The sequence below is a fragment of the Amblyomma mixtum genome, chromosome 1 (assembly GCF_055824585.1).
Source record: "Amblyomma mixtum isolate Tamu chromosome 1, ASM5582458v1, whole genome shotgun sequence".
NCBI classification, from domain to species: domain Eukaryota; kingdom Metazoa; phylum Arthropoda; class Arachnida; order Ixodida; family Ixodidae; genus Amblyomma; species Amblyomma mixtum.
Genome location: NC_143012.1, coordinates 301,078,557 through 301,105,855, shown reverse-complemented (window position 1 = coordinate 301,105,855; position 27,299 = coordinate 301,078,557). Strand labels below are relative to the sequence as shown.

At 45.5% G+C, this 27,299-nt stretch overlaps 1 protein-coding gene across 1 annotated transcript in view; it reads left to right on the top strand.

The window, feature by feature from the left end:
* Positions 1 to 26,494, top strand: part of LOC149372200 (cholecystokinin receptor type A-like) — a 38,642-nt gene extending 12,148 nt beyond the window's left edge. The window contains exons 2-6 of the mRNA XM_089585943.1: positions 5,738 to 5,874; positions 7,505 to 7,775; positions 13,441 to 13,641; positions 22,479 to 22,676; positions 25,194 to 26,494. Coding sequence (XP_089442069.1) covers positions 5,824 to 5,874; positions 7,505 to 7,775; positions 13,441 to 13,641; positions 22,479 to 22,676; positions 25,194 to 25,630 — 1,158 coding nt within the window. The 5' untranslated portion in view covers positions 5,738 to 5,823 and the 3' untranslated portion in view covers positions 25,631 to 26,494. The remainder of the gene's footprint in view (positions 1 to 5,737; positions 5,875 to 7,504; positions 7,776 to 13,440; positions 13,642 to 22,478; positions 22,677 to 25,193) is intronic.
* Positions 26,495 to 27,299: the final 805 nt, after the last annotated feature.

The following is a 27,299-nucleotide window of genomic DNA, read 5'->3' as shown; positions in this document are numbered from 1 at the left end:
CCTCCAAGTCTCGTTGCTTTGTGCAGGCGTACCAGAAGTAGCTATAGACGATGGCAGGTACCATTGTACCACTTTAGTTGCTTTCAGTTTAGAGTGGCAGGAATGAGGTGACAACATAGAATATACTTAAAATCTGGACGTGAGAACCAGGATGCCAAACAAATCGAATTATATAATGTGATTAGTTTTCCTGTCCCTACAAGTATCAGTAAGTGGATATACTGGGTGTTTCACATAAGGCTTTATGTAATTCTTAAAAATAAGCTTTTTGAGTTACAACAGCGATTTTTTTTCGGTCAGTGGTGTAGTACATCAGAATAAAGTTAAGACGTGCTAACTAGCAGGCCGACTAATTAATATTGAATAGTTAACTTTTAAACTATTACTGTTAGGCTCCTTAATTATTGAGAGGCGTCTAGCCCACCAAAATAATATCCATATCAGTTTTTAGAATTTCTAAAACGCGGTTACCCTCGGCGCTGTGACTCAACAAATTTTGGCTATTTCGGCGAGCTGCGTTCACTGGAGAAGTTGCTTTGCCTGAGGGCTTCTCGAAAGCGCATGTATTTTGGCGCGATGTAGCCAGAATTTGATGGGCCACAGCACCTACGGTAACCGCCTTTTCTAAATCCTAAAAATTGATATGGATATTACTTACGGTGGCCACTCAATAATTAAGGAGCCTAACAATAATAATTAAAAAGAAAATTAAAGCTATTCAATATTAGTGAAACGGCCTACTAGTTAGCGCATCTTAGCTGCATTCTGATGTACTACACCGCTGACAATGGTATGCCGAAAAAGGCGCTCTTCTAACTAAAAAAGCCTATTTTAAAAAGTTAAGTAGAGTCTTAGGTGAAACACCCTGTATACTTGTGTGCTTGTTAAACTGGGTGCATAACAGTGCACCCAGGTGCAATTATAATGCGCGCAGGGAGACAGAGGTGTGAGCCTTGTATTCAGATAATGCTCACATATGGACAAACTTACAGGTCACTGTGTTCCCGTTAAAGTGCTACAATGAACAACAGACGCCAGTAATCCTTATAGCATATAGCTTGTTCCAAATGGGCAGGATTTTGTGCATGAAGAGCATGTAAATTTGCATCAGATAATCTGCTTCCGTCTGCTAGTCTGTGCAGCATGGTTGGAAAATGGTAGAATTAAAATTGCAGCGATTAATGACAAAAAAACTACGAGTATTTATACGAATCTTTCTTATAGAGATCGGAAGATGTACCAGGGGTATACGACGCAGGAATAAGCGATTTCCGATTCATGCTCTCTCTCCCGCATATTTTTTTATTTTTGTCTTCTCAATTTTGATTGCTGGAATCACAGGGTTATTTTCAAAGTTCTGTTTCCCCTGGCGAACAGAGAAACAATAGGTGCTAACGCTGAGAAGAAACCTGCGTCTCATGATTGAACGACGAGATTGCGTGATTTCTATCGAATTCATGCACATGCGAATCTAATATTTGCTTTGTGCAACACTTCACGACTGCAGTTCTATCACACTGTCGTTTAACATTTCGCAACTCTGAATTGTGCAAAGCGCTGATTGATTAGAAGAGCAAAAGTAACGGAGGGTTGGAAAGAAAATGCGGCTCCGAAGGCACTCTCATGCATACGTCTCTCGATTTCTGTTCGTTGAATCAGACAACAAAGTTGGACGACCCGATCTGACGGCAGTTTTCCCTCAATTGCAGCAGTTTACTTCTTGTATTTCACGCGACTTGCGGCTCGTATTATTTTTTAAAAATATATTAGAACATTTGTCCTGATGACGCAAGTAGGATGCATGACTTGGCAGCATCAACGATTTGGCGGCCATGGGTGCTGCCAATGGCTGCTGGCAATGACAAGCACAGTACAAGCTTGATGACCTCTACTCGAAGCTTGATGACCAAGTCGCTTTTCACTTTTTCGTACTTGTTTCTTTTTCTTTCAAATCCGCCGCGGTGACCGAGAGGCTAATGCGTTTCGCTGCAGAGTACGAGTCCGCGGGTTCAATCGCCACCACGGCGAGCGCACTTCAACAGAGGAAGATGTAAAAATACAATTGGGCTGACATGACTTCGGTTCAAGCTAAAATAAATTAAGTATTCGAAATTATTCCACAGCCCTCCACTGCTGTGTGCCTCAAAGTCCGGCGGGTTTCTTCGAAAGCTGAAAAATTCTATCAATTTCTTCTTCGATAGAACTATACTGTTGTTTTCCAATGGCAAAGTCTGGCGTTTACGGCAGTTGTACTCCACGCTCTGGATAAAAACAAGTAAAACATTTTACCTAAAGTCTCGCAATCTTTTAAAAGACAGCGAGCGCATGCAGCAAAAGTAGAGCTAGTATAAAAGTGATATTTCAGAAATACCTCTGCGACGTAGCTGTGAAACCGCACCCAGCTCAGCTAAAATTGTGCGGTCCTTCGCCTTACTCTTGCGGCAGCTGGAACTTGTGTCACTTTAAATTCGTTCATGATTAATGTGACTCCGCTCTTCCTAGCATGCCCTACCTTCAAAAAAAAGAGTAACATGGTGCCGAACAACTCCACGCACATTTCTTGCCGCAACTTCCCGGGCTGTGCAATCTCATAGTAACTCTCTTCGTATGTGGGTGTCTGCTGCTTTCGAAACTGCCCACACCTAGAAGCTTTCAAGTATGCTGCGAGGTAATAGGTTCTTTTTACCCCAGCAAGGCTTTTCTTGCCCTAACTCTTGAAGGAGCAGGTTCACTTCGTGACTGCTTCAGTTATGTAGCGGGCATGCCTTTAGTTCATCTCCGAAACACAACTGTGTTCAGCGAAACTTCGAGATGTTGTAAGAAAACGAATGGAGTCTAAGCTATTCCGGTATGATTTATGGAATGTCCAAGAGCCAGGCGATCGTGTTTACGGGTAAAATGTATACTAGTGGCATTCCCGTTAAGCATGAAGAGGGGAGCGGTTGGATTGTGAAGCATCTGTTCATACAATACGTTTGTGCAAAACTTCACTGGTATCGTACTGTCAGTACACTGTACAACTCAGCCTTAAATCCGATGAAAAAAAAATTAAATTAAAGAGAACTCTAGACGACTGCGCCACGAGCAAGCTAGAAGGTCGCCGCCTTGCTTCGGTTATTTTAGTAAGCGAGTAATAAGGTTCCAACTCCCCGATTTCAGTGATCTTTGTCTTAAACCTTCTTGGCATTGAATACCGAACCTCGAACCGAAACCACTGTGAAAACCGGAGTGCTAGGCAACCTGATTCGCACTTGGCTCTATCACGCTATATCTTCCCCAGTTTTTTAAAGAGAATTAACTGCTGGAGCAGTTGGTAGACTGACGTCATATTGATTTCATTAAGCCCATAAGAAATTACAACAGAAAGAGCACGAACAATAACGCTGCTCACACCTAATTTGTTGAAAACATGAAACTACAGCATATACCGGGTGTCCCAGCTAAATGTAACCAAACTTTTAAAAAAGGCGAAGTGTCCTAGTCCAGTGAAACCACCTCAGGGTTGTTCATAGTCGCGTGGCCTAGTCTTGAGTATTTTTTTCGGTCTTCAAAGTTAATGAATTAGTTACGTTTAATTAGCTAACTTTTTAATTATTAACTTGAGGAAGAAAGTGTCAATGCAAACGTTTTATAACACCTCGACAAACCGCTAGTAGTGCGGTTTCCGTCAAGTTACGATTTACGTAGCTTCATTTATTGGCTTTAAAAGAAAGTTGTCACGTGACCAGCTGCTCGCTCACTTCTCTGTCACAATGCGCACCCAAAGTCTCATCGAGGAGAGGACATCAGAAAAAATGGATTTTATTCTTTAAAGCGCCTCTTGGGACGTTGAAGTGGCACAGTTGTCATGTGAAAGCTTTTTCTTATTGTGCGGGTTATGGTTAAAGGCCCGTAAAAAAACTACTTTACGTAAATATTACTTTGCTGCAAATGTCTCAGTAAGCTGTTTCTCAAAGCGATCTACAACTTTTTCATTGACACTTTGTTCCTCAAGTCAATAATTAAAAAGTTTGTTAATTAAGCTTAACTGATTAGTCAACCTTGAAGAACGAAAAAAATACTGCAGACTAGGTCACGCGACTCTAAACAACCCTCATTTGGTTTGAGACGGCTAGGACACCCCGTGTTTTTTAAAAGCTTGGTTACATTTAGCTGGGACACCTGGTATATACCCTCAGACCTGAGAAGGCGCAACCATGCAAGGCATGCTGAAACATGCTAGATGGAAGTTATCGGACAACGCGGGAATGAAATTTCATCTCTGCGTTGTATAGAACAATGAAAACTTCTCAGTAACCTAAACGTAAGACATCTCCTCGCTCCTGCTCCTACTCCTTCGGCCGTGGCTCCCCCTACCCGGTGCGGCGCTAGCAGAAGCTCTCCGGAGCGATCGTGCTAAGTATAGCCATGGCCGGTCTCGAGGAAACGCGAGCGCTCCGCTCGATACCGGTCGTAGTATAGTAATGTATCGCATTAGCGCTTGCATGCGCCGAGCACGCTGGCTGACACCGTAGGCTAGGAGGAAGGAATAAAACAAGCAAGAAAAAAAAGCACGCGAAAACACGTGACGACATTCGCCCAATAGGAAGGCCGAAAGTCGAGGGAATGCACAGAGGGAAGGAGTCGGGCGGCATTCTTAATTCAGAGGTTGGCTTTACTTTTAGTTCCCTGAGAAGCTTTCAGCACATTCGATGTACTACATACCACTCACACAGTTACAGTGTGCTAGATCAATGCTGGTGCTCGCAGGTTTTCTACTGAGAATGCCAGTGTGGACGAATAAGCCCAGTCTGAGCTGGGCATGATTCTTTTTTGCTTTATTTTTGCGTGCACGATTAAATTCAGGACAGCACAGCGAGTCGTAGGAGGGAAAATGAAAATGATGGGTGTAACATTAAGAGGCAGGAAGAGCGAATAGTTGGTTAGTTGGTCAGCGAACAAGCGCGAGTTAATGTAATCGTAACTGAAAATATCAGGAAGATGGGCATGGGCAAGGCATGTAGCGCAAAGGGAAGATAACCGATCGTTCCTTAGGGTAACGGCGTGGATACAAGAGAGGGCAAGCGTAGCAGCGGGCGTCAGATAGTTAGCTGGGCGGATGAGAGTAATAAGTTTGCGGGGATAAGGTGGCCGCAGCTGCCCAGAATAGGGTTAATTGGAGAGGCATAGGAGAGGTATTTGCCCAGCAACGAACGTAGTTAGGCTGGTGGTGATGACGATTACGGCCTGCGCAAACTGCGGGACTCTGCTAGAGACTCCATGGCCTATGAAGAATCGTGTTTCGGCTGGGCTTTCAGAAAACGGCGATATTCAGTGATATTACGCGAGAACTGCAATAATACGTGAAACTACAACCGTTTGTCTTCACGTGTGAGCACTTCATGTATGCATTTTTTTTTTCGCATGGAGCAATGAGTCTTGAAACCATGACCACTGCCTGAAAGTATGCGCGGTATTCAGAGTTCTGCGTTGACACTGGTGGAGATTTAGAAAACCGTGATTCTGAAGCCCCATGCCTGCGCAACTCTGGTCTGGGCTTGCTGCTGTGACTAGGCCCGTTCTGATGTGCCTGCACATATTCGTACTCTCTCCTGCACATATCGCCACTCATCATAATGGTTTTTTTCCTCTCGCTCCCTCTCCCCGTGCAAAGTAGGATGCCAGAAAGTGCGCACATAGGCCGATCTCTATGTTTTTCTCTGTAAATAAGCATCCCTCTCCGACTATTGTTTTCTAGATGCGAGCCTCGGCTCCGGAAGCAGCGTCTGCAAGCAACCTGAAGGAAGAGCAGACGCCGCTCCTGCTCTGAAGGCCGTAAGAAGCATGAGTACTTGGAATTATTCCTTCAATGAAACATCTTCAAGCAATAAGCAGGTAGGTAACTGAGAATTGCACCTCGCTGTTTGTGACGACGTTTCTTCCTAAAAAACAGCCGCAATTTTTTTGTTTTGCGTTTAAATAATCACATGATGTTCATGAGAGTTTTACCAAAAGAACAGAAGTCTAGTTTTCTCAGCCAGCGGTTCTACCTTTGCCTCCGCAGAACGGCGTCGTTACCCGAGGGCTCACAGAGTTCTCGCGAACCCCGGCACCACTGCACGCACTCTGTAATGGGGAGCATGAAAATCATGAACGTATGGAATGTATCTTACGAGCCTGGTGAAAGCATCTGTGTGTGAGCCATGAGCACCTAGTCGTTCTTGAGTACACACTTAATACACCTCATTCTGAGTGCAATTTAATATCGCCAAAATGTTGTACATCTTTCAAAGCTAAGAAATGTTCGCTTGTGTTGTACTTCTCAGGGTCCAGGTGGAAGTAAAAGAAAGCACTAAAAAAAGTGATGGGTAGTAGTGAGCAGCACGGATCGCGCATCAAGAAATCAGATGCTTTAGCGTTGCCACACTCTTTAGTGCCATTGATCCACAGGCGTTTTAAATACAGCTTACTGTTCTCTTTGTTAAGAGAATTCCAAGAGTACCTGTTTTATTAGAGTATACAGCTGTTTTCAATGTACGCGTTGTAAAAGAGGATCTCAATTTAATCAAGTGAACTTTTCACTTTTTCTTCGAGCCTCCTCCGTTGTTTTACGTAAAATAAACTGAATTTTAACATGAATACGAAAATCCTAGAATGAAATTTTGATTGATTGATTGATTGATTGATTGATTGATTGATTGATTGATTGATTGATTGATTGATTGATTGATTGATTGGTTGGTTGGTTGATTGATTGATTGATTGATTGATTGATTGATTGATTGATTGATTGATTGATTGATTGATTGATTGATTGATTGATTGATTGATTGATTGATTGATTGATTGATTGATTGATTGATTGATTGATTGATTGATTGATTGATTGATTGATTGATTGATTGATTGATTGATTGATTGATTGATTGATTGATTGATTGATTGATTGATTGATTGATTGATTGATTGATTGATTGATTGATTGATTGATTGATTGATTGATACGTTTCACATCACATCACTTTCCTTAAAGACCCCCAGTTAGGGGGTATTACATAAGGGGTCGGTACAGGTAGAATCAAACTTTATATACAAAGGTGTTATTCGTTAAATATGGCAGTTATACAATTCAAAAATGAGGATGGACAGGTGGTTGCAGCAATGTCGTGTGGAAGGCCATTCCAGTCTTTGGCGGAAACGTTTCTGTTTTTTTTTTTCTTTTGGCACTCGCCAATCATGACCGCTGTTATACTATCGAGGAGTTCTGTACTCATGATCAGGCGTCTACAGCAAAACAATTGGCTCCTCCTTTTATTGCTCCAGTAAATTGTTGCACTAGGCTCCCCTGCGGTAATGCAGAACCCACTCATCCTACAGTAAATCCTTGATGATCCGGCGATTTTAATCATTGCTGCAGCAGGTGGCATTGGCGGCATGTTTCGGAATTGCGCATGAAATGGAGGCTTAAGAGTTCTGCGTGCGTTATGAGACTCTACGCACATGGCACGAGTTCTGCTGTGTCCAGCTTCCGGCGCCCTGGTGGCAGTCCGAGGAAGCTGTGCTGGTGGCGCCGTACACCATCATCCTGCTGCTGGCCGTGCTGGGCAACGGCCTGGTCATCCTCACGCTGGCCGTGAACAAGCGCATGCGCACCGTGACCAACCTGTTCCTGCTCAACCTGGCCGTGAGCGATCTGCTGCTGGGCGTCTTCTGCATGCCCTTCACGCTCGCTGGCGTCCTGCTCCGGGAGTTCGTCTTCGGGCAGCTCATGTGCAAGCTCATACCGTACCTCCAGGGTGAGTGTGGCCATCGAGACGTCACTCACGTCGCCGACAACCCGAGGAAAGCTGCTGTGACGGTTACTTGTTCGGAGCTTACCTCTGCGACGCTTTGCTTCAAAAAACTTTCGTTGGAGGCCGTGCAGAATTCACGTGCGGAAAATCTTTAGTGATAGTTTACGAACATGTCTTTATGTGTTCAATAGTAGCTATCTTATCCAGTTCGCCTGAAAGCTTTGATAATTATTACGAAAGATTAAGGAGTATTATTTTTGCGTACATGACAAGGAAAACAATATCGAATGTATCTGTAGCCTGGGAGCAGGGTCTCAATGCGCTCTGGTTGGCCCCGCATATCCTGTGCTTGAAGGTTAGCACCCCTGATAGGGTTTTCCTTTTTATCTCCAAAAAGCGTCAAGTAGCTCTATGGCAGTCCTTTGTTGTTCTTCCTTGCATGTGCGTCTGTGAGCGTCACACATTCCAGGTGCCGATATGAAGGAGTTTTGCGAACTTCCACCAGTGGGTTGAGAGGTAGCGGCGTTCACTTGTCACCTGTGAAAAATCATCTGGCCCGCTTTATCTCTTAGGAGTCGAATTTCGATAAATCTCTGTTACGTATGTACACCACGTAAGAAACACCAACCGTGCATGTATGTTAAGCCCTAAGATCTAGTGCTTTCCGCAGCCTGTCGGTTAGCGCGCCATTTGGTCACCTTGTGAACAACAAGAAATTGCAGCCGATTTAGCTTACTTGACCAAATTCACAGTATGTGCGCAAGCACGTCGTGTCTCATTTCATTTCGCTATCTATTCTATGCTAAGGTTTCAAGGCGAGGCTTCAGGAAAAGATAATCGAAATCGGTTATTAGAGGCCTTAGTGATGGCGCAGTATAAAATTTTCGGACCAGTTAACGCTCGCTGAGAGGGCACTGCAAAAGCGGTGTGTTCGGGATCCACTGCGCACGGATGGAAATTAATGAAGACGACGACATCCGATGCACAGCGTTAGGCCTGAGGACATCATCATCATCATCATGAGAGAGTGGCAGTTAAACAGGAGGGCTGATCAGCTGTGGCGATAGCACAGTGCTCTCGTGCAGTGGCCAGCGAAGCTGATGTTCTAAACCCAGGCGCGACGAAGTCGCGGCCATATTTATTTTGTTTCAGCAGGTCAAGCTGGATTCAGACAATAAAACAGAGAACTAATTTTTTTTCGAGATTGTAAGGCGTAGTGCTGGAGCACTAATAATATGAACTGACAACAGGCAGATAATCAAGGCTTTAAACAGTGAACTGTGAATGCAGCTCAGCGAAAAAAAATAGATCAAAGGAGGGAATCAGAACAGGATAAGCATGGTGTCCGCGGCTGCCTTCAAAATCATATACTACAAACTATCCCTAGCTACTGCGCAATTGCTGTTTGCTGCTGTTCATTTAAATTATTCTTAAATGCATCTCACAAGGTCTTAGTTATCTAACTAGTGACGCGTCAAGAGGTGTTGCACAGCAGTTACGCTGCTCACTAAAGCCCAAATGAACATCTAAATGACTGATGTCTAACAACTCGATGCCCATATTAGTCCGAAAAGTTACTTGTACATTTCTGAGTGTTACGATTAAAATGAAATGACAAAAAATTAATAAGGCGAGATATGGCATGGTATGGTACGGTATGCAGTACTGTATGGTATGGTATGGTATTTATTTATTTATTTATTTATTTACAATACTGCCAGTCTCAGTAAGAGACCGTAGCAGGTGGGAATCAGTACAATATAGAGTACAATACAGATAAATTACAAGCAGATCAACAAAAATGAGAACTCTTACATAAGTGTTATATAACTGCTAGTAGGCAGGTTAGCAAACAATAACTTGAAAATTCAGAACTGAAACAAAAAGAAATCAAGTACAGCAGGAGTCGTTCATTCCAGCAAGCATGCTAGTATTTGAAGTATTTTACAACATAAACTAGAAGAAAGCGAAAAAGAAGGTAACGGGTGGCAATAGGCATGCAATCATCCTTAAAGATAGCATGTCAAGAAATGTCAATAAGTAGCTGTTCGGCAGTATCTGGCAAAATGTAGGACTATTGATATTTTACTGATTCTTGTTACATTCTACTAATCTTGAGGTGAAGCAAGATAGTGAGTCCGACATGGTAATCGATGGATCGAGCTGATTCCATTCGCTGATGGCTAAAGGAAAGAAAGAATGCTTGAGTGTGTTCGTTCGGCATGAGTATTCAGTCAGCGTGTGCGCATGCTTGTGCCGGGATTGCCGTGACTGTGAGAAGGATGCATACTTAGACACGTCTATACTGTAGGTGTTGTGTAATAAATGATATAAAAACTATATAAAAGGTATGGTCTGGTATGGTATGGTATGGTATGGTATGGTATGACATGACATGACATGACATGACATGACATGACATGACATGACATGACGTGACGTGACGTGACGTGACGTGACGTGACGTGACGTGACGTGACGTGACGTGACGTGACGTGTCGTGTCGTGTCGTGTCGTGTCGTGTCGTGTCGTGTCGTGTCGTGTCGTGACGTGACGTGACGTGACGTGACGTGACGTGACGTGACGTGACGTGACGTGACGTGACGTGACGTGGTATGGTATGGTGGGTTTGAACCCCTCCAAGCTGCGCATGGGCTGTGAGAGACGGCGTATGGGAGGTTCCCGGATTCATTTCAACCTCTTCGGGTTCTTTAACGCGCGCTGACATCGAATCCAGGCCGCGGCGGCCGGAATTCAATACCGCATTTTCGGACTCTGCAGCCGGAAGTCACAGTTACTAAGCCACCGCTTCGGGTAGCATTGAAATCAAGTGAAACGAAATGTGCATGAGAACTTAGGCATTTCGCGCACAAGACCGTGCAGCAAACGCTACAACTAGACCCAGACTAAAAGCCACGGGACATATATAGGGCATCTCGCGACGCCTCCACTCTTCGATAAAGTTTCCCTCGTCGTATCGGCACACACCAAGATGAAATCTTCAGAGAACTGAGCAAGTTCTACGTTAGTTTCTTTTTTTTTTATATGGCGGGCTCACAAGTGGCACACGTGGCACTCAAGATATACGTACTGATTTGCAGGAAGTTTTTGTTTTCCTCTGCACGTCATGTTTTCTTTAGGGCACATGTTTCACTCACTGAGCCAAATACGCTGAATTGTCTCAGGGAAAGGAGGTGAAGCTATCAGTATTGACGTCTGTCTAAAGCTTCCTTCGATTTGTAAGTTTCTTTCTTCATGAACCTTCACGGCTGATACTATTAGGAAATCTTTTTCCGAGCTCTTTCCTTGGAGAAGACAACTCTGAAAGGGAGCAAGGCTTCTCAACTCAACGGACACACTATGATAGAATCTCTTTTCAGTACATCTGCCGCATCTCATGTCTCTTGAAACTGATTTCGGGCCCATAGCGAGTTTGAAGCCGCTCCACTATCATTATCTTTTTCTGCCTTTTTCTATCGCTCTCAAGGCACATGCTTTTTACCCGGATGTGTGCTTGTTTACACTGAAGAAATAAATTGGTTTCACAGCGTTCAGGCACCTGCTTTCGTTGAAAGGGAAGATCTCACAAAACAACAAAACAAAATAAAGAATATCTTCTGTTGCGAATGAGCGATGCGCCGGCTTTGTTGGAAATATAGAGATTGCGGGCCCGCATCACGGCTCACCGATGATATTACATTACGGAAGGGCGTACGAAAAACTTGCGCCCTTCATTATTGCAGCATGGTCTTTCGAGAAAATATTTTCGGCGAGTAACTTTCGCGTCGTCATGCGTGAAAAAAAAAAAATGATTTTCCGCTCGACGGAACACAATATGTCCCGTGCTTCTGTGGCGGCAGCTAGGCCTAACAAATATATTCAGCCGAGGAACGACCGCGCCGTTCTCATTAGTTGAACCGCGCAATTGCCTCACGCTTGCCCGCAACACATTGTTTTGAAAAGGCCCGGGCTTTTGCGAGGCGAAGGCAAAGGAGCGTTAATTGCTTTACGGGCTAATAGCTCGCTGCGGTGATCTGAGGACGGCGGCCTTCATAGCTTTAGGAACTACGCTCGCCGCTGGTGTTTTGCCCTGTTTTCGAAAAAGTGGGCCCGGTCTGTAAGTGTAAAGCGGCGACAGCGTGCAACGCACACGAGCTCTACTTTGCAAACGGCTGCGTGTCATCCCGCGTCGTCTGGGAGCGAGTTCAATGCCTTTTGTGTTATGCAAACGGCCATTTCCTGGACGACTGATGGCGTTCGAGGAAAAACGCCTTCTCTATTCTCAAGGCGTGTAGGGCATAATTTAGCGAGGTGGCGCAAAGTGACAGCACCTTCACAGATGGATGCCTTGGGCAATGAACTTCTGCGGACAGCTTTTTTTTTGCGCTTGCATTCCTTTAGATTCACTCTCAGAATACGCCGCAACACTATACACGCGCACCAGTTTTATTCTCCAGAAGATCGAAGTTCTCGTAAAGTGTCGGCCGTTTTAATTATTTTAGGTTTTCTTTTCTTTTTTGAAAACCTAAAATAAGTTAAACGGCGACACGTCACGAAAACTTCGATCTTCTACTGAAACTTCTCATTTCAATTTCAGAATGAGGCCTTTAAACGCTTACTGCCGCTAGTGGTGACGAGTTAGCATGCGCGTTAAAAGAATGCTCTGAAAAGCCGATTGAAACAATGCATCTTTTTCTTCGTGAAATTGTTGTGGGTAAAAGCCCTCTTCTATTCGTTCGTAGGCTTAGTGGTTGTTGTCCTTTACAACTCCCTGCGTGTTAGCCAGTTTTATTGCGGTACCTTTCAAATTTTTAATGTGGCTGGCATATAGCCATTGCACTGCGCTGTAGTTACTCGTTATGGCGTACATATGCTTCTTGGTTTCGCTGGCTGTTGGCTTCCGTCATGTACGCCATAAATAGCACCTCTTTTCCCTTTGCTTGTATGCTGAATAGTTTAACGAGCGCCTCGAATAGGGCAGCCTTGATGCCACAGGTAGCATAAGAGGGTTCTCGCACAGCTCCCGCCCTCACCGTTCGACCACGTTCCTACGTGGCACTCGCGGTAATACTCGACGTACCACGTCCACCGCTATGGACGAGGGCGGCGCTGGTGAACACTCTCAACGTTCGCTTGTATGTGGTTGTTTTTTTTCTGCTTTTATTAATCTCTCATCGATGAAGAACAACCAACTATAAAAAATACATCGCCTATGCTTCTTCTTGGTTTCAGTGGCTGTTGGCTTCCGTCATGTACGCCATAAATAGCACCTCTTTTCCCTTTGCTTGTATGCTGAATAGTTTAACGAGCGCCTCGAATAGGGCAGCCTTGATGCCACAGGTAGCATAAGAGGGTTCTCGCACAGCTCCCGCCCTCACCGTTCGACCACGTTCCTACGTGGCACTCGCGGTAATACTCGACGTACCACGTCCACCGCTATGGACGAGGGCGGCGCTGGTGAACACTCTCAACGTTCGCTTGTATGTGGTTGTTTTTTTTCTGCTTTTATTAATCTCTCATCGATGAAGAACAACCAACTATAAAAAATACATCGCCTATGCTTCTTCTTGGTTTCAGTGGCTGTTGGCTTGTGTATGCTCTGTTGTTTGAATCTGCCTGCCCCCCCCCCCCCCCACCCACCCCCTCCTTTCCCTCCCAAATGCAACAGCGGTGTCGGTGTGCGTGTCCGACTGGACCCTGGTGGCCGTGTCGGTGGAGCGCTACTACGCCATCTGCGAGCCCCTGCGCTCGCGCGCCTGGCAGACGCCTCGGCACGCCCAGCGCACCGTGGCGGCCGTGTGGGTCGTCTCTCTCCTGCTCATGCTGCCCATTGCGCTGCTCAGCCAGCTCAGGCCCATCAGGGACTCCGGTAGGTGTCCCCAGTCCCTCGATTCCCTAGACTTTGCGGTAAACCTGCGGCTCTTCTTCTCTGGTGAAGCTGCACCTGAAGTTCTTATGTTGCAGCATGCTACTTTACCTCTTGTGTCCAATGCCTCAACATTTATTTAGCGAAGTATTGCTCGATTAAAGTTAACGTGGAGCCACCGAGTACGCACATACTTTCAGTGAATACACATTAGCCTCGCTTAGTGGCAAAGTCCGCAAATTTTGGTTATTTGAATCCTTTTACGCTACTCGCCTTCCTATTGCGTCTTTTAATTGATTTAGCCATCTCTTTTTTGTTCTGCTGCTTCATGGGCTTCTGTTGGGTGGAGGCTTCCGGATGGTGGATATGGAGAGAGTGAGTGGTGGGTGTGGGTATTCTGGAGGGCAATGTGGGTGTTCGGTTGACCTTAAGGAGGGGGCAGGTGGGCAGGTGGAAGCTCGTAGTAGGTGGAAGGCGCATTTTTACCGGTGGGTGCTCACAACCTGCCCAAAGGCTGTCCTGATCCCCTTCGATCCGCTGGGGGCGCTGGATGTAGGCTTCACATGCATACACAGACCACAGCTTTTGCAGCGAAAGCTGTTATAGTAGCTTTGGTTTCGACATATAGCCCTGCATTCTACCATGTAATCTACAGCGTCAGCCGTGCGGCCTTTAATTAATTAATGAAGTAGTTTAAGAGAATTAATTTGATTTAATTTAGTTGATTGACCGCCGGCTACCAACCGTAGCAAATGGCAAAGGAAAGAGAGGGAAATTCTCATTCTACATTTAAGGGAGAGAAGGAAGAGAGAGACAGAGGATGGGAGGCGATGGATGGCTTGAAAGGTTTTCACGAGGGCAGAGGATTGCGCAGCCTGAGGTTGGTTTCGGCGGCAGAATGCAGGACTATCTAAGCCAAAGCTATAACAGCTTTCACAGATTCATGCGCTAAGGCTGTAAGCTTAGCTCTACTAATTTTTCCGCCGAAAGGTAGCTATACTCCTAACGAAATAAAAGTCGGACGTTCGTTACGTACTACTGGTGATCGCTATGTGTTACAAAGTACGGAGTATGATCGGTTTACCTAACCAACATCCAAAAGTAGGCCAAACAAGCTGCCGCACAAGCCTGGTAATTCTGTAGTGTTAATCTATCGTCAAACGCGTCGACCACGGACATAAATCGATGAGCACTAAAATGTGCTCGTACATTCTATGAAAACTCCTAGCACTGTAGGCCCGTACTTTTATTATAGCGCCTTTCATTGCCTATTTCTCTGCTTGCTATTTTGCGTATGTTTTCATTTTTGCATTTACTTTTATTTTTGTGTAAAACCGCCACCACAAACATCCGGAGGAAATCTATCATCTATCCATCCGGTCATCGGTAAAAGGTCCACTTCCCCCTCGAAGCATCTGCAGTTCATTCTAGGCGTTAAGCAGAGGGCTCTCTGCTACTTGCCGCAGAGAAAAAAGTACTGAAAAAAGATCAGCAGAATAATTCACTGAAAAGTGAAATTCTCCTGCGGTTAAGCGTAGCATAAAAATTATCAGTTTGCGAGTATCTCATCAAGAGGTGTTGGAGACAAAAAGCAGTCAGTTGATGCTATCTTTCCGCTCAAATTCGCTGCAATGCAAGACTGTACTTTTTATTGATCATCAGTTATTTTAGAAGCTGGTTTCTTTGCGCTTAAGCTGAATTCAGCGTTCTATCTGACACCAGACCAGACCAGCGTTCTATCTGACACCAGACCAGCGTACTTCCACAAGTTTCTTTACAGCCGATGCTCCTCATCCATCCCGTAGTCATCTCGGGTGCGCAGAGCAGCCATACGTCATCATAACTATTCGCTCTTGAGGTTGAGGCTGACGGGCCTAAATGTGACGAATGAGGCTCAAATAACTGTGTTCCGAAACCTCATCGCGCTACGAGTCTATCGCAACGACTCGCCAAAGGCAAGCGATGAGCTCGGTTTCTTTTTCCCCAAACCCACTTTAATCAGGAATCTGAGGCAGGCAGCATATTATGCCCAGCTCGTCCGGAACAGTGTGACCAGAATGGAGTTCTGACATTCTTGCGCACAGTCGAAATCTTTGCTTTCGGAATTGTTGTAGATGGTTACTTGCGTCTAGACTTGACAGGCTCGAGCGACTCTTTCTTGGCACGTGTGGAACGCAGATGACAGAGGCGCTGAAATTACCCTGAAAGTTGCGAAGGCTTGCGCCCAACTTTATTCTAGTCGGGCGCCTTTCCTCTACTCTACATCTACCTTTAACTTTTTTTTTTTATTTGGCCGGGTGATGCGCCTCGCTTCGCCTACCACTCTAGCTTTTTTTTTCTTTTTCTTTAAAATTTTTTCTCTAAAAATTTTTTTAACTACGAGGTTTCAATGGAAGCTGTATAGCTTTCCTTTTTAGCCATATGGCTGCGCTAGGGTGGATGCCAATGAGCAATTACGCTCTTATTACAAACCTGCTCCACCTCGGAGGACTCCCCTAAATATCAGACCAACACTATAAACTGCCGCCTTTCTTTCTTTCTTTCCTTCTTTCTTTCTTTCTTTCTTTCTTTCTTTCTTTCTTTCTTTCTTTCTTTTTTTCTTTCTTCCTTTCTTTCTTTCTTCTTTTCTTTCTTCCTTTCTTTCTTCCTGTCTTTCTTTCTTTCTTTCTTTCTTTCCTTCTTTCTTTCTCTCTTTCTTTCTTTCTTTATTTATTTCATTCTTTCTTCCTTTCCTTCTTTCTTTCTTTCTTTCTTCCTCTCTTTCTTCCTTCCTTCCTTTCTTTCTTTCTTTCTTTCTTTCTCTCCCTCTCTCTCTCCCTCTCTCTCTCTTTCTTTCCTTCTTTATTTCTTTCTCTCTTTCTTTGCTCTCCTGCTTTCCTTCTTTTCTTTTCGTAGCTCAAATTATCAACTAAGACTTAGACCAAGGAATCGCGATGAAAACAATTTCGAAATTTTGCCCCAGAAATATCTTCCCCTAGTTGAGCAGGGACATTTGGCTTCAAGACGTTGATCCTTCGCATCTGGACTGGTGGGCGTTGTTCGGCTCCCAACAGTGTCGAAAGCATTCCCGTGGCTTATGTCAAGGCGTTATAAAATTGATGGCCCTCTCCGAGTTCGGGAGGTTGAAACAAACTGTGACAAATTTCGCAAGAATTTTTTTTTTCGGTTAGTTCCTGCTCTTTTTCTTCCTGTTTTCTTTTTTTATCAAGGCTGCTTCGCCGTCTGCGAGGTAATCTATCGACGCCGATCACCGCGAAGACAGCGATGTACGACGGCGCCTGCAGCTTTCCAAAACAGACAGAATGAAAAAAAAAAAAACGAACCTCTTGTCTCGTATACGTAGCTAGGCTCAGTTCAACAGGTAACACAACCCATTTATTTTCAAGGAATACTAAGTTTTCGTGAATGAAGTCGCTTTATCTTTGAACGAGATGCCATGTTTATTTTCAGTGCGATTTCTAATAATGTTGAGAAACAAGTGGGAATATGTGCCTTTTTTTCTACGTTGAAACAACGTCAACAATTCACCCCGTGTATTGAGAGTTCGTTCTCACACCGCTTTAATGTGGATTCTTCCTGGCAGGTTTCGTAGTTTCACTATTGTTACGACGACCAGGAATGAAGAACCGAAAACAAAGAGGTCGCGTTGTTTATTTCAAATACGTTCGTAGGAAATCATGCGCGCTCATATTAAGCAAACTCATCCATCAGCAAATTGAAGTTACATTCGTGCTGAATTCTACCGGGTTTCGTCCCGAACGTTTGTAAGAAAACACTCTGCAATTTTGACACTTATTTTTTTTTTCCTTTCAGTGCTAATGATTCATTTAAGTGCACCATTCCAGAGCTCCGCAAAGCTGATAAAGAAAGGCTAGAAAGAATAAAACGAAAAGTACACAATTGGGCGTGGACTAGCAAGTGATGCGCAAAATTGAAAATGATTTAGCTCAAAGCTTTGTATTTCAAACTACATGCCCCCTGTGAGGCTCAAGAAAGGTTAGTGGTTTTTGTTTGTCTCACGGACGCACGGAATCTCGGAACTTGTTGTTCTAAACGAGGTTGCCTTCACAACTAACCACCGTTCAGTAGTTCAACACGTGTCAAATGTCCTCGTTCTCTTCCTGTCAGCGCTATTTTTATCTTTCTTTCTTACAAGCTACACCTTGCTAATTGTATTCAGTGAACGAGACATCCTCAGAGACGAAAACTCTCAAATAAGGAGACGTGTGGACTGCACAGTACACCCGCAATGTGTATTGCGCGGGTTCGAAGCCAGCTGGAACATGATCAGTGGCCTCTCATTACTCGCGAGCGTAAATTTTGTCAAAGCTGCGTGGAGAAACTTTCCTCAACATGTACGTTCCTTTTATGAGAGAATACTACCTGCCTAGCTCGCCAAGCATTTCGGATCTCCAAACTCTATCAAACTCCTGAACTCAGGCAGTGAAGCGAACCACCTACACAGATAATCCATTCGGTCGGTTCATTTGTATTTTTCAGCAGGTGGAATGCATCGCAATTTAATCTGCGCTGGCAGGGCATTTCGAGTGCACGTAATTGGATTTCCACTCGGTCTACATTCTACTCACAGTCAGAGCGGCTGTTGTTTTGGGACGCAGCAAAAGGCGCTCGCCGCTATAGTTTCACCACGCTGTCAATGCCACAACCGATGCTAGTAGCCGTATTCTCTAAATGAAGCTGAGCGGCAGTTGCGATTAAAGAGACAATGACGGAAAGCACAGTGAGTTTAACATCCTAACCGCCATCTTGTTTTTTGTAGTTATGAATAAGTTGCTAACGAACTTGGATATGTCAGTAAACTCAGTTGTGTGTAACATCTGGTCGCTCGTTCTGTTCAGAGAAGAGTGAAAGTTTGCATTCATGGTCGATGTTATTTTTATTATTTTTTAATTGGATGCACATAGTAACAGTGCTACAGAACCAGCGTTTCCGATCTTAACGGAGACTTTCGCGACCAATATGATTAAGGTCTTCCTCGGTGTGAGCGCGATGAAGCCCGCCTGCCCGCCAGCCTGCCGTCCGACCGTTCGTCCTTCCGTCTGCTCCATAAGAATACCTGCAACTTCACGAAGTCATTACGTCAGAGAGGAGGGTTACTAGGGGGCACAGCGTATACTTAGAGCTTGGTTTCCAGCAGAATGAAAGCCACGCAAGCTACGCTATCCCCTGCTGGCACCAATTAAATCCTCAGAGACGAAAAATTAAGCAAAATCTTGCACGTATTCGCACTTTTTTGCAGCGTCCACATTAGTGGACAACGCTTCTCAAAGTTACTGCATTTGCAGAATCGCTGAAACATATTTTCAACTTTGTAACTAACTGTAAATACTGATAAATGTTTATTTATGAGAGAATGGACTTACATAAGTATTCTTTAATATACTGTTAGTTAAAAAGAAAAAAAATGATTTTTTCTATAGGATAGACAGGAAAAGACTTTCCATTTCAGGAACCAAACGCTGCTTTTTGATGTGCAGTTTTCATGTCTACACCATCTCGAGTGTTGCGGGCTCACGCGCTGTGGCCATTTATTGCACCCAACATAGCACATTGGTTTGTCAGCAGTGGCTCAATATTGTGAAGCGTCTTTAGGACCATCTATGGGCTTTCAATGCTTGGTCGTTTGCACTTCTTCGCAGGTGCTTTCTTCAGGCGACAACTTTATTACCAGTATCAATTTGAACTATGATCATATCTAATTCACATTTTTCGGCAGTTGCTCTTTGCATTCAAAAGCATTGCAACCAAATTTTGCAGTTAAGAGCAAAGGAAATAAAATGTGAGATTACATGATGCGGTCACTTCCTCGTTCTCGTGCTCTGTCAGTACCCGGAAAAAAAAATCTAGCTTGTCGACTCCCCCTCAAGAACATTTTGTATTCGACGGTGACTTTAGGGTTTTCAGTAGCGACCTGAGGATTTGCTGCTTAACTTCACCTTCGAAAACTACGAGCCTACAACGGTTGAAGTCAAGTTGTCAGTACCAAAATTAGCCAGCACTCTAAATCAAGGTCTCCAGTTTCAAAAATCCATCCCGTGAGAGCTTCCTCCCTTTCTTCCCAAGTTCAGCTGTTTTTCTATATTTATAGAACAACCATGTCAGTGATTCGCCTTTATAATGCCGCTCTCTATAATTTTCACCCATTTCATAACTGGTAAAGTCACCTCCATTGCCGGTCTACAGGAACAACGCTTAGAACTCAAATCTTCCAAGTGTCTCCTTTCAGATTGAGACACGGAAATGATACTTGAAGATTTTGGGCGCTAAGGCACCATGTCCACATTTGGGGACACGAACTTTGAAAATCCACCACAGCAATTTTTCCATGTCCATGGCAATGATAATCCGAAGGTCATTTGCACATTACTTTGTGTTTACATTTCCCCTGTTAAATTGCGTCATACGTAACCATTTCAAAAGAAAGCGTGCGAAATTAAAAGCTATCTTTTCGTGCCGTCATAAACCGTGCATGCGCCCATCTTTACATTTTTTTCGCACAAATTCCGCTGTAGCTTCCACTGATGGAGCCACAGACGGGACATGCAGGGTCTAAATTTTTAGAGCGCGAATATAATTATCTTTAGTTTTCGTCTGAAAATGCCTGAAAAGGGCTATAACAGCACTATTAATGCAGCCGAGTCTCCCGCCTTGCCTGTCTGCGTCGCCAGCTGGCGACAGTGTATAAAATTATTAGTTCTTTTTTTCCTTTCCGGAGCAGGCGGCTAAGGGCACTGCTAAAATGGTTCAAAAAGTTGAATCATAAGGACGCACACAAGTCTCGGTAAAGGCTGAAACCAATCGTCGTCCCGACAACAGATTCCCTCTGACCTTAGGCTGTCCAGCCTGAAGCTTGTTTGTGCATGCAGACACTTCACGGAGCGCACTTACAAGCAGCTGGCCTCTTTCTAGCGTCACAGCTGGACTGTGGTTACCACTTGCATACTGAATAGGGCACAGCCTTCGTCGTCGTGCACTACAATAAATGAAAGGCGACCCTGAGAGTGGTATGTCGGGGATATTACGTCGGTTTCGCCACGCATGCTTTGTATACGTAAGGTGCAAGGCAAGGAGAAGGACTCCGCTTTCCCTCAGCGATCTATTATACGTAACCAACCGGACTGGCACATCAGTGGCAGCTGTCGACTGTTTTTGCGTGTGGTATGCGAAGCTCGGGCATTTCCCAAATGCCAGCGTGGGCGACGCGACTCGCTTGCATCAGCCCGAAAGCCCGCAAATGCATATGTTTGCTTGCCTAGATGTATACGTGGTCAGTCCTCTCCTGGCGAAAAAGATGGCGGCGGCACCAATCCCACGAGAAGAATTCGCAAGCGGTGACTGCTAGCATTGCTTTCGCGATGAAGAAAGCTTCTTTCCGATCATAGCATGCTCCGCAGCGCAGATCTTAAATGTCGCAAGAAACACTGTGAGCTGTGTGTTTCTTAGTGAAGGAAGTGGAGTGGCTATAAATGACAGCACTGAAGGAAAAATAATACAAAGCATAGGAACCGCTTCAATTACCTGCCTACTTGTCAGTAGCCGTTATTACCTGATAATAATATGTTAGTAAAGATCACAGGAGTTTGTGAATTACTGTCATTGAAGGAGCATAGGGCTGTCACTGCAGATTGAATACAAGGGCTAGTGTCATTAGCTAACATTGTGCTTATGTATCATTTGTTGCCAGCGTCACAGGAAACCGCCTTAGTAGAGATATGCGACAAGCATAGAGGTTAATCTTCTCTACGTCCGTGATATGGTAAGTATGTTGTGATGTAGCTAACCTAAAGGTTTGCTCTCCTGCACGGCTTCAAAACAGACGACTTTCCCCGTCCCCGCACTCCTCTGTATCCTTAACATTGCCGCATGTTCTCCATAAAACATCAACCAACACTGAACGCGAAAAAGGACTCAGGAGATTACAAGATACACGTTGCTGTCCCAAATGTTCCTTGCTATTTGCCATCTCAGAATTCAGCTTCTTGCATTTCATCCTGCTCAAACAGTCCGAGTTTATACACAACCCCCATATTCCAACCTGGGATGCCTGACGCCTCAAGAACTCAGTATTGGCACAAAACACACTGACCAACCGCATTTCATACCTTACAGGCGGCCACTAGAGGGTACTCTTTCAAATTAAATCTTTCTGTCTCCACCTGCAACGGTGGCTCTGTGGCTTTGGCTTTCGGTTCCTGATCCCAAAGTTGTGGGATCGAATCTAATCTGCGGCGGCCGCATTCAAATGGAGGCGATCTTCCTTCTTCCTCGCATTTTGTAGTTATATAACTCTGTATAAGTGTCCTCTTTTGTGTGCTTTGTATATATGTATGTATGTACTTTTTATATGTGTATACTCTGTTTAACTTTTGTATTGTATAGTATTTCTCCGTATGTACTGCCTGTCGCTGCTCTGTAAACGTCTCCGGGACTCAGTCAAGGCCCAGTCGGTCCTTTTAGCCCGGAGAACGTTCCAGTGTATAACTGGAGAATAAATTGAATTGAATTGAATTGAATCTGCAAAAACGCCGGTGTGCTGTGCGATGTCAGCGCACGTTAAACGACCCGAGGTGGTCTAAATTTATCGGTAACCCTTACTACGGCGTCCCTCACTGACGTTGGACGTTCGGGACTTCAAACCCTATAGATATTAATACCAGTGCCTTTCTTCTCTGTCGGTCTGTTTCTCTCTCTTTCTCTCTTAGCTACTGTGGCTGTACTGGTGCTGCCAACCAGGCGCCGGCAAATATGGAGTGTTTTTTACTTCCAACGGCATCCCGTTAGCCGAGATAGTCACAGTGGCCTTCCTCCGTCTCGTGCAGCCAAGATGAAGTGTCGCGAGGACTGGGGCGACCCCCTGTACGAGCGCCTCTTCACGCTCTTCCTGGACGTGCTCCTGCTGGTGCTGCCACTGCTCATCATGGTGGCCACGTACGCACGCATCGCCGCCACTCTGCGCTCGGCCATGCAGCAGCAGCAGAGCGAGGCCGCCAGCTCGCCGGTGGCCATTGCCAAGAACGGTGCGTGAAACCCTTACTCCACCCTACTTCAGACACTCCAGGCACGACAACGCCCATCTGATCCGTTAAGTTAGTTTCTTGACGGTGGCGCATAAATTCTCATTCTGCGCTAGTTTTCCCAGCTACAGTGGGCAATTTTTGTAGCGAAAGCTACACTAGGCTAGCAGAAGCGCATTTCGCGGTGCCTGCCAAAGGCCACTACTGCGCATGCGCCGTTACCATGGCAACCATGGTGCCGCAGCCACTGCGCCGCGCTGCGCATGCGCAGAGTCATGCCGCGCAGCTGGTATATAAGCCGGAAGCAATGCGCTTGCTCCTCAGACGCGCACCATGGAAGAAGGAGAGCGGCCGTGATCGTCACGGCAGCAGTACAGGCTGCATGAAATATAGTCTTCCGATACAGAAGTCGTCGCATTGGCAAAAGGCCGGCCGACAGCGTGAAAACGAGACGAGAAAGGCTAAGCGGGCGGCCCAGATACCCGAAGAAAGAGAGGAACGTCTCGCGAAGAGACGCCACCAATCTGCTGAACGACGGCGTGTGGCTACCGGAATTTCAGTAGACTAAATTGCTTTCGCTACCTATATCCTGGCCTAGCTGAGCTAAGCCAGTGCCAATCGTTTTTTCAGGCTTCCCCCTGTCTTGCGACATCCGCAGTTAGCTACTTCGAGAATCCGCGCAAAACACACGGTTTTCGTAAAGTTTGTTGCGAGTTTCTTTTGCAGTATGTTGTTTTTGTATGCTGGGCGGTATTTTTCCTTGCATGCGTGAAAGCGCGCTTACATACGTGTGTGCAAGCAGCCAAATGTGCTTCTGTGTACGCTTTCTCATAGTTTCTGTAGCACCTCTCCGCCTTCAATGACAGCCGAGTGTAAGCTTTACTTCGTTCTCGAGTTGTCCTGTGTATGCAGTAAGTACACTCCTTCAGGCATCGAAAACATGGAAAAAAAATATTTGTCAGGATACCTAATCTTCGATCCCGGCCGCGGCGGTTGAATTTCTTTGGAGGAGAAATTCTAGCGGCTCGTGTACTGTGCGATGTCAGTGCACTTTAAAGAACCCCAGGCGGTCGAAATTTCCGGAGCCCTCCACTACGGCGTCTCTCATAGCCTTAGTCGCTTTGGGACGTTAAACCCCATAAAACCAAACCAAACCAATCACTAACATGGCTCTTATGTGTTTATGTCGTACTGTTGTAAAGAGAGAGAGAAAAATGATGTAAGACTTTATAAGGTGAGACTAAATGCTACTGGGGATTTTCGCGAAACTGACACCATGCTGCGGTGGCGCCGCAAACTAGTCAAAGAAGGATCGCCTAACGCTGGATTACATCGCTTTAATTCTCTGTGACCTCAGTGGTTAGTCGGCATAATCAGACGCTGTTGTCAGAGTTTTGCTGCAAAAATATATGTTAAGAGGGCTTTTACACAACTGTCTGTACGGTAACGAGGTAGAAGAGGCGCTCAGTGTCACTGCGTGAATTTTTTGGTGCCAGCAGTACTGAAATAGCATGGGAGGGAGCCGGAAGTTTCCGTGCTGTAGTAAAACGCTTAAAGGACTATGACAGCTCATTTCTTATCAGGCACCCACTCTGCATATTATTTGCCTGGACTAGAACGGTATGTAAATTCAAGACTCTTCTTTGTGAAGAAAAATCGCTGAGCACAGATGACGAATGTGCACATTTAAAGCAGAAAGAATTTTATCAATACTGTCTCTAATTCCAGCCCTTATTGAGGCATGCCTGCATGGTGCTATACTACTTTGTTATCCATTGGGAAAAGGCTGGGTGGAATAATTATTTCACTGAGTTCCATTTCATTATGATCCTTTTTGCCCTTCGACTGCCCTATTCCCTCACTATCGCTGGAGTCAAACGGATGGGCGGATGGCAAGAATTGAATAAAATCGGGAAAAAAAGAATTGTATCGTAACGATCTTACATTCATTAAATGCCTTTCGTCATCTGCTGACGAAAAACCTAAGAGCTCAAAGCCACGGGAACCATCGTTAGTGCCTTTAATTTTTATCTCCAAAGCGCGCGTCCATAGCTTACCACTCTGCCTTCATGCCGGCCGTTATCAAACGTCGGCGAAAGAATTCTTCCTTGTCTCTCAGTTATTGTTTTACACCATCGAGAGACGTGTATTGATCACGCAAGGTTGCCGCAAGCGACAAACAAGCGAGATTCTACCTACCCTGGAGCGGTCCTCTATAACCCCCCCCCCCCCCCCTTATTCGATCAATTTAGGGGCCCCCTCTGGAGTGTCAATATCTCGAGCTGGTATCCTTTCCTCATCATCGCACAAGAAGCGATAGTAAGATGTGTAAGTTAGTCAGCTCTGGCTAGAGGTAGGGTGAAAATTTTCAGTAGCGGTTACCGTCGAAAACGCGTCAAAGATGTCTAGGCGAGGCAGTACCAGTTTAAGGTGCTTCATTTCCAATGCTATTCTAACTGAATACGTGCATAAGCGCAACGGACTCTAGAGCAGAGGTACCAGGTCTTCCAACGGGCGCAGGCTCGGCGTTCGCGGCTGTGCACCCCGCCCGGACGTCGTCTCAGCGGCTCCGGGCCACCGCCACCATCCGGTGGCACCAGCGGGACCCCGACCGGTCGCTGGCCACCAAGCAGCGCATCATCCGCATGCTGTTCGTGGTGGTGGTCGAGTTCTTCGTGTGCTGGACGCCCCTGTACGTGCTCAACACGGTGTCCCTGTTCCGGCCGGAAGCCGTCTACTTCGGCCTCGGCTACCGGGGCATCTGCTTCCTGCAGCTGCTGGCCTACGCCTCCAGCTGCTGCAACCCCATCACCTACTGCTTCATGAACAGCACGTTCCGCGTCAGCTTCCTGGCGCTGTTCGGTCGCAGCTGCTCGGCGCGCGACGGAGATTTCAGCTCAACCCGAAGATCGAACAAACAGGCTTTTGTGTACGTGCTTGGCCACGATGCGACGTAGTTGCGGACCCTACACCACTAAGTCTTCCTGTGTACGCCAGGAGAATGAGACTCTCTAAGAGTTCACTCTAAGCGAGTGAACCAACCCCAAAGGGTACACTTCCAATTGAAAAAACGTCTTTGTGTGCTCAGAACCGCTATTAAGCGTGTTGTGTTTTCCAGAAAGTATGGTGTCGCTGGATGACACTGACGAGTAGCCCTGACTGGATGCACAGGCGTGCATGCGCCCTGAGCTGGAAACCTTCTACGTAGCTACGGCGCTGTCGCAGGTGTTAGTTATCGGAGTGACCAAGGACTTGAGTTACCAGCCTGTACTTGATGCGTAAGATCGCTTGTGCCAGCACGCAGTTAAAAACCCAAGCGTCACAGTTATCCCAACCCAACCTAGCGTCAACTGTTATCGTTATCCTACCTCTGTTCCAGGATGCTTCTCAGCATCTAAGCTCATGAATCAGAATGTCCAGAAGTGTGAATATCGGCACGACTATGCGCGAACCCCTCATTTGCCTTCCCAAGAAGGTACACTGTCACTGGAACAAATAACGCATATTGACGCACCTTAAGTTATCGAAGCTGCATGTGGGTAGTACTTGTGCGCGTGCTCCCCATTGGCCAGACTGGCGTAGCCATTCCCCGCCTTCCAAAGTTAACATTGGGAGGCTATGAAATGAAGTGCAGCCAGTAATTTTAGAGTCCTGCACTTCTACTGAGCTGAGATCCTGTGCATCCGAGACGCTGGAAGAGCAACAATGACGTCACGCATTGTGACCAACACCAATACGTTGCTTTTTACGAAGCTTGCTGATCCCACATATCGTATCACTAACGTTCTTATTCAAATCGAATTTATTTATTGCTTACTTAATTGTTTGTTGGCTTATTTTACTTCGTTTGTTTCTTTTTCAGACTTATAATATTAATTATCACATTCTGGAAAGTGATTGAAGAAGATTATATGGGTGACTGCAAGAGAAGTCTTTAGTAATAAACCGTGAGATTATTTCAGAGAGACGAATTTATAACGAGGAAAGAAACAGAAGGAATACAATGTCAGTGAGGACAGCAGACGTCGCAGCATCAATTCTGCGTTGCTATGTTAACGTACTCCTTTAACGCAAGATTCTTTAAAATAAAAAGCGTCAAAACTTCAGTCTACGCACACGCTAAATATAACAGATAGGGAATTAAGTCTTCCTACAGAAAGCATAAACCAAATGCTGGCATAAATTCCCACTTTTTTTTTCTTCGAGATAGCATATAATGCCCATAGCTCATTTTCATGTAATATAGAGGAAGGAAGGAATAAATACTTATTGAGATGGAGGGAGGGGGTGATTGGAGCAAAGCAGGTGGAGTCCAGTACAAGACTCCAGCGCCTCTGGCCGACGCTGTGGAGATGGCGTTGAGCGCCTCCTGGGCTTCCAGGATGGCGCTGGTCAGCCACACCTCCCACTGCTACAAGGCCGCATTGGGCGGCTTTAGTTGGTGTGTTTTACGGGTGATGTCCGGGAAGGGCGCAGAACCACCATGGGAATGCACTCATATATAGTGTTCGGTGGAGGCGGTGAAGGTTGGGGAGGGTGAGAAACTGGATTCGGCGAAGCGTGTAGGTATCCGGCGAAGGACGATGTTTGTGAGGAGGCGGGTGGATGCGTCGATTGAGTCGTAAG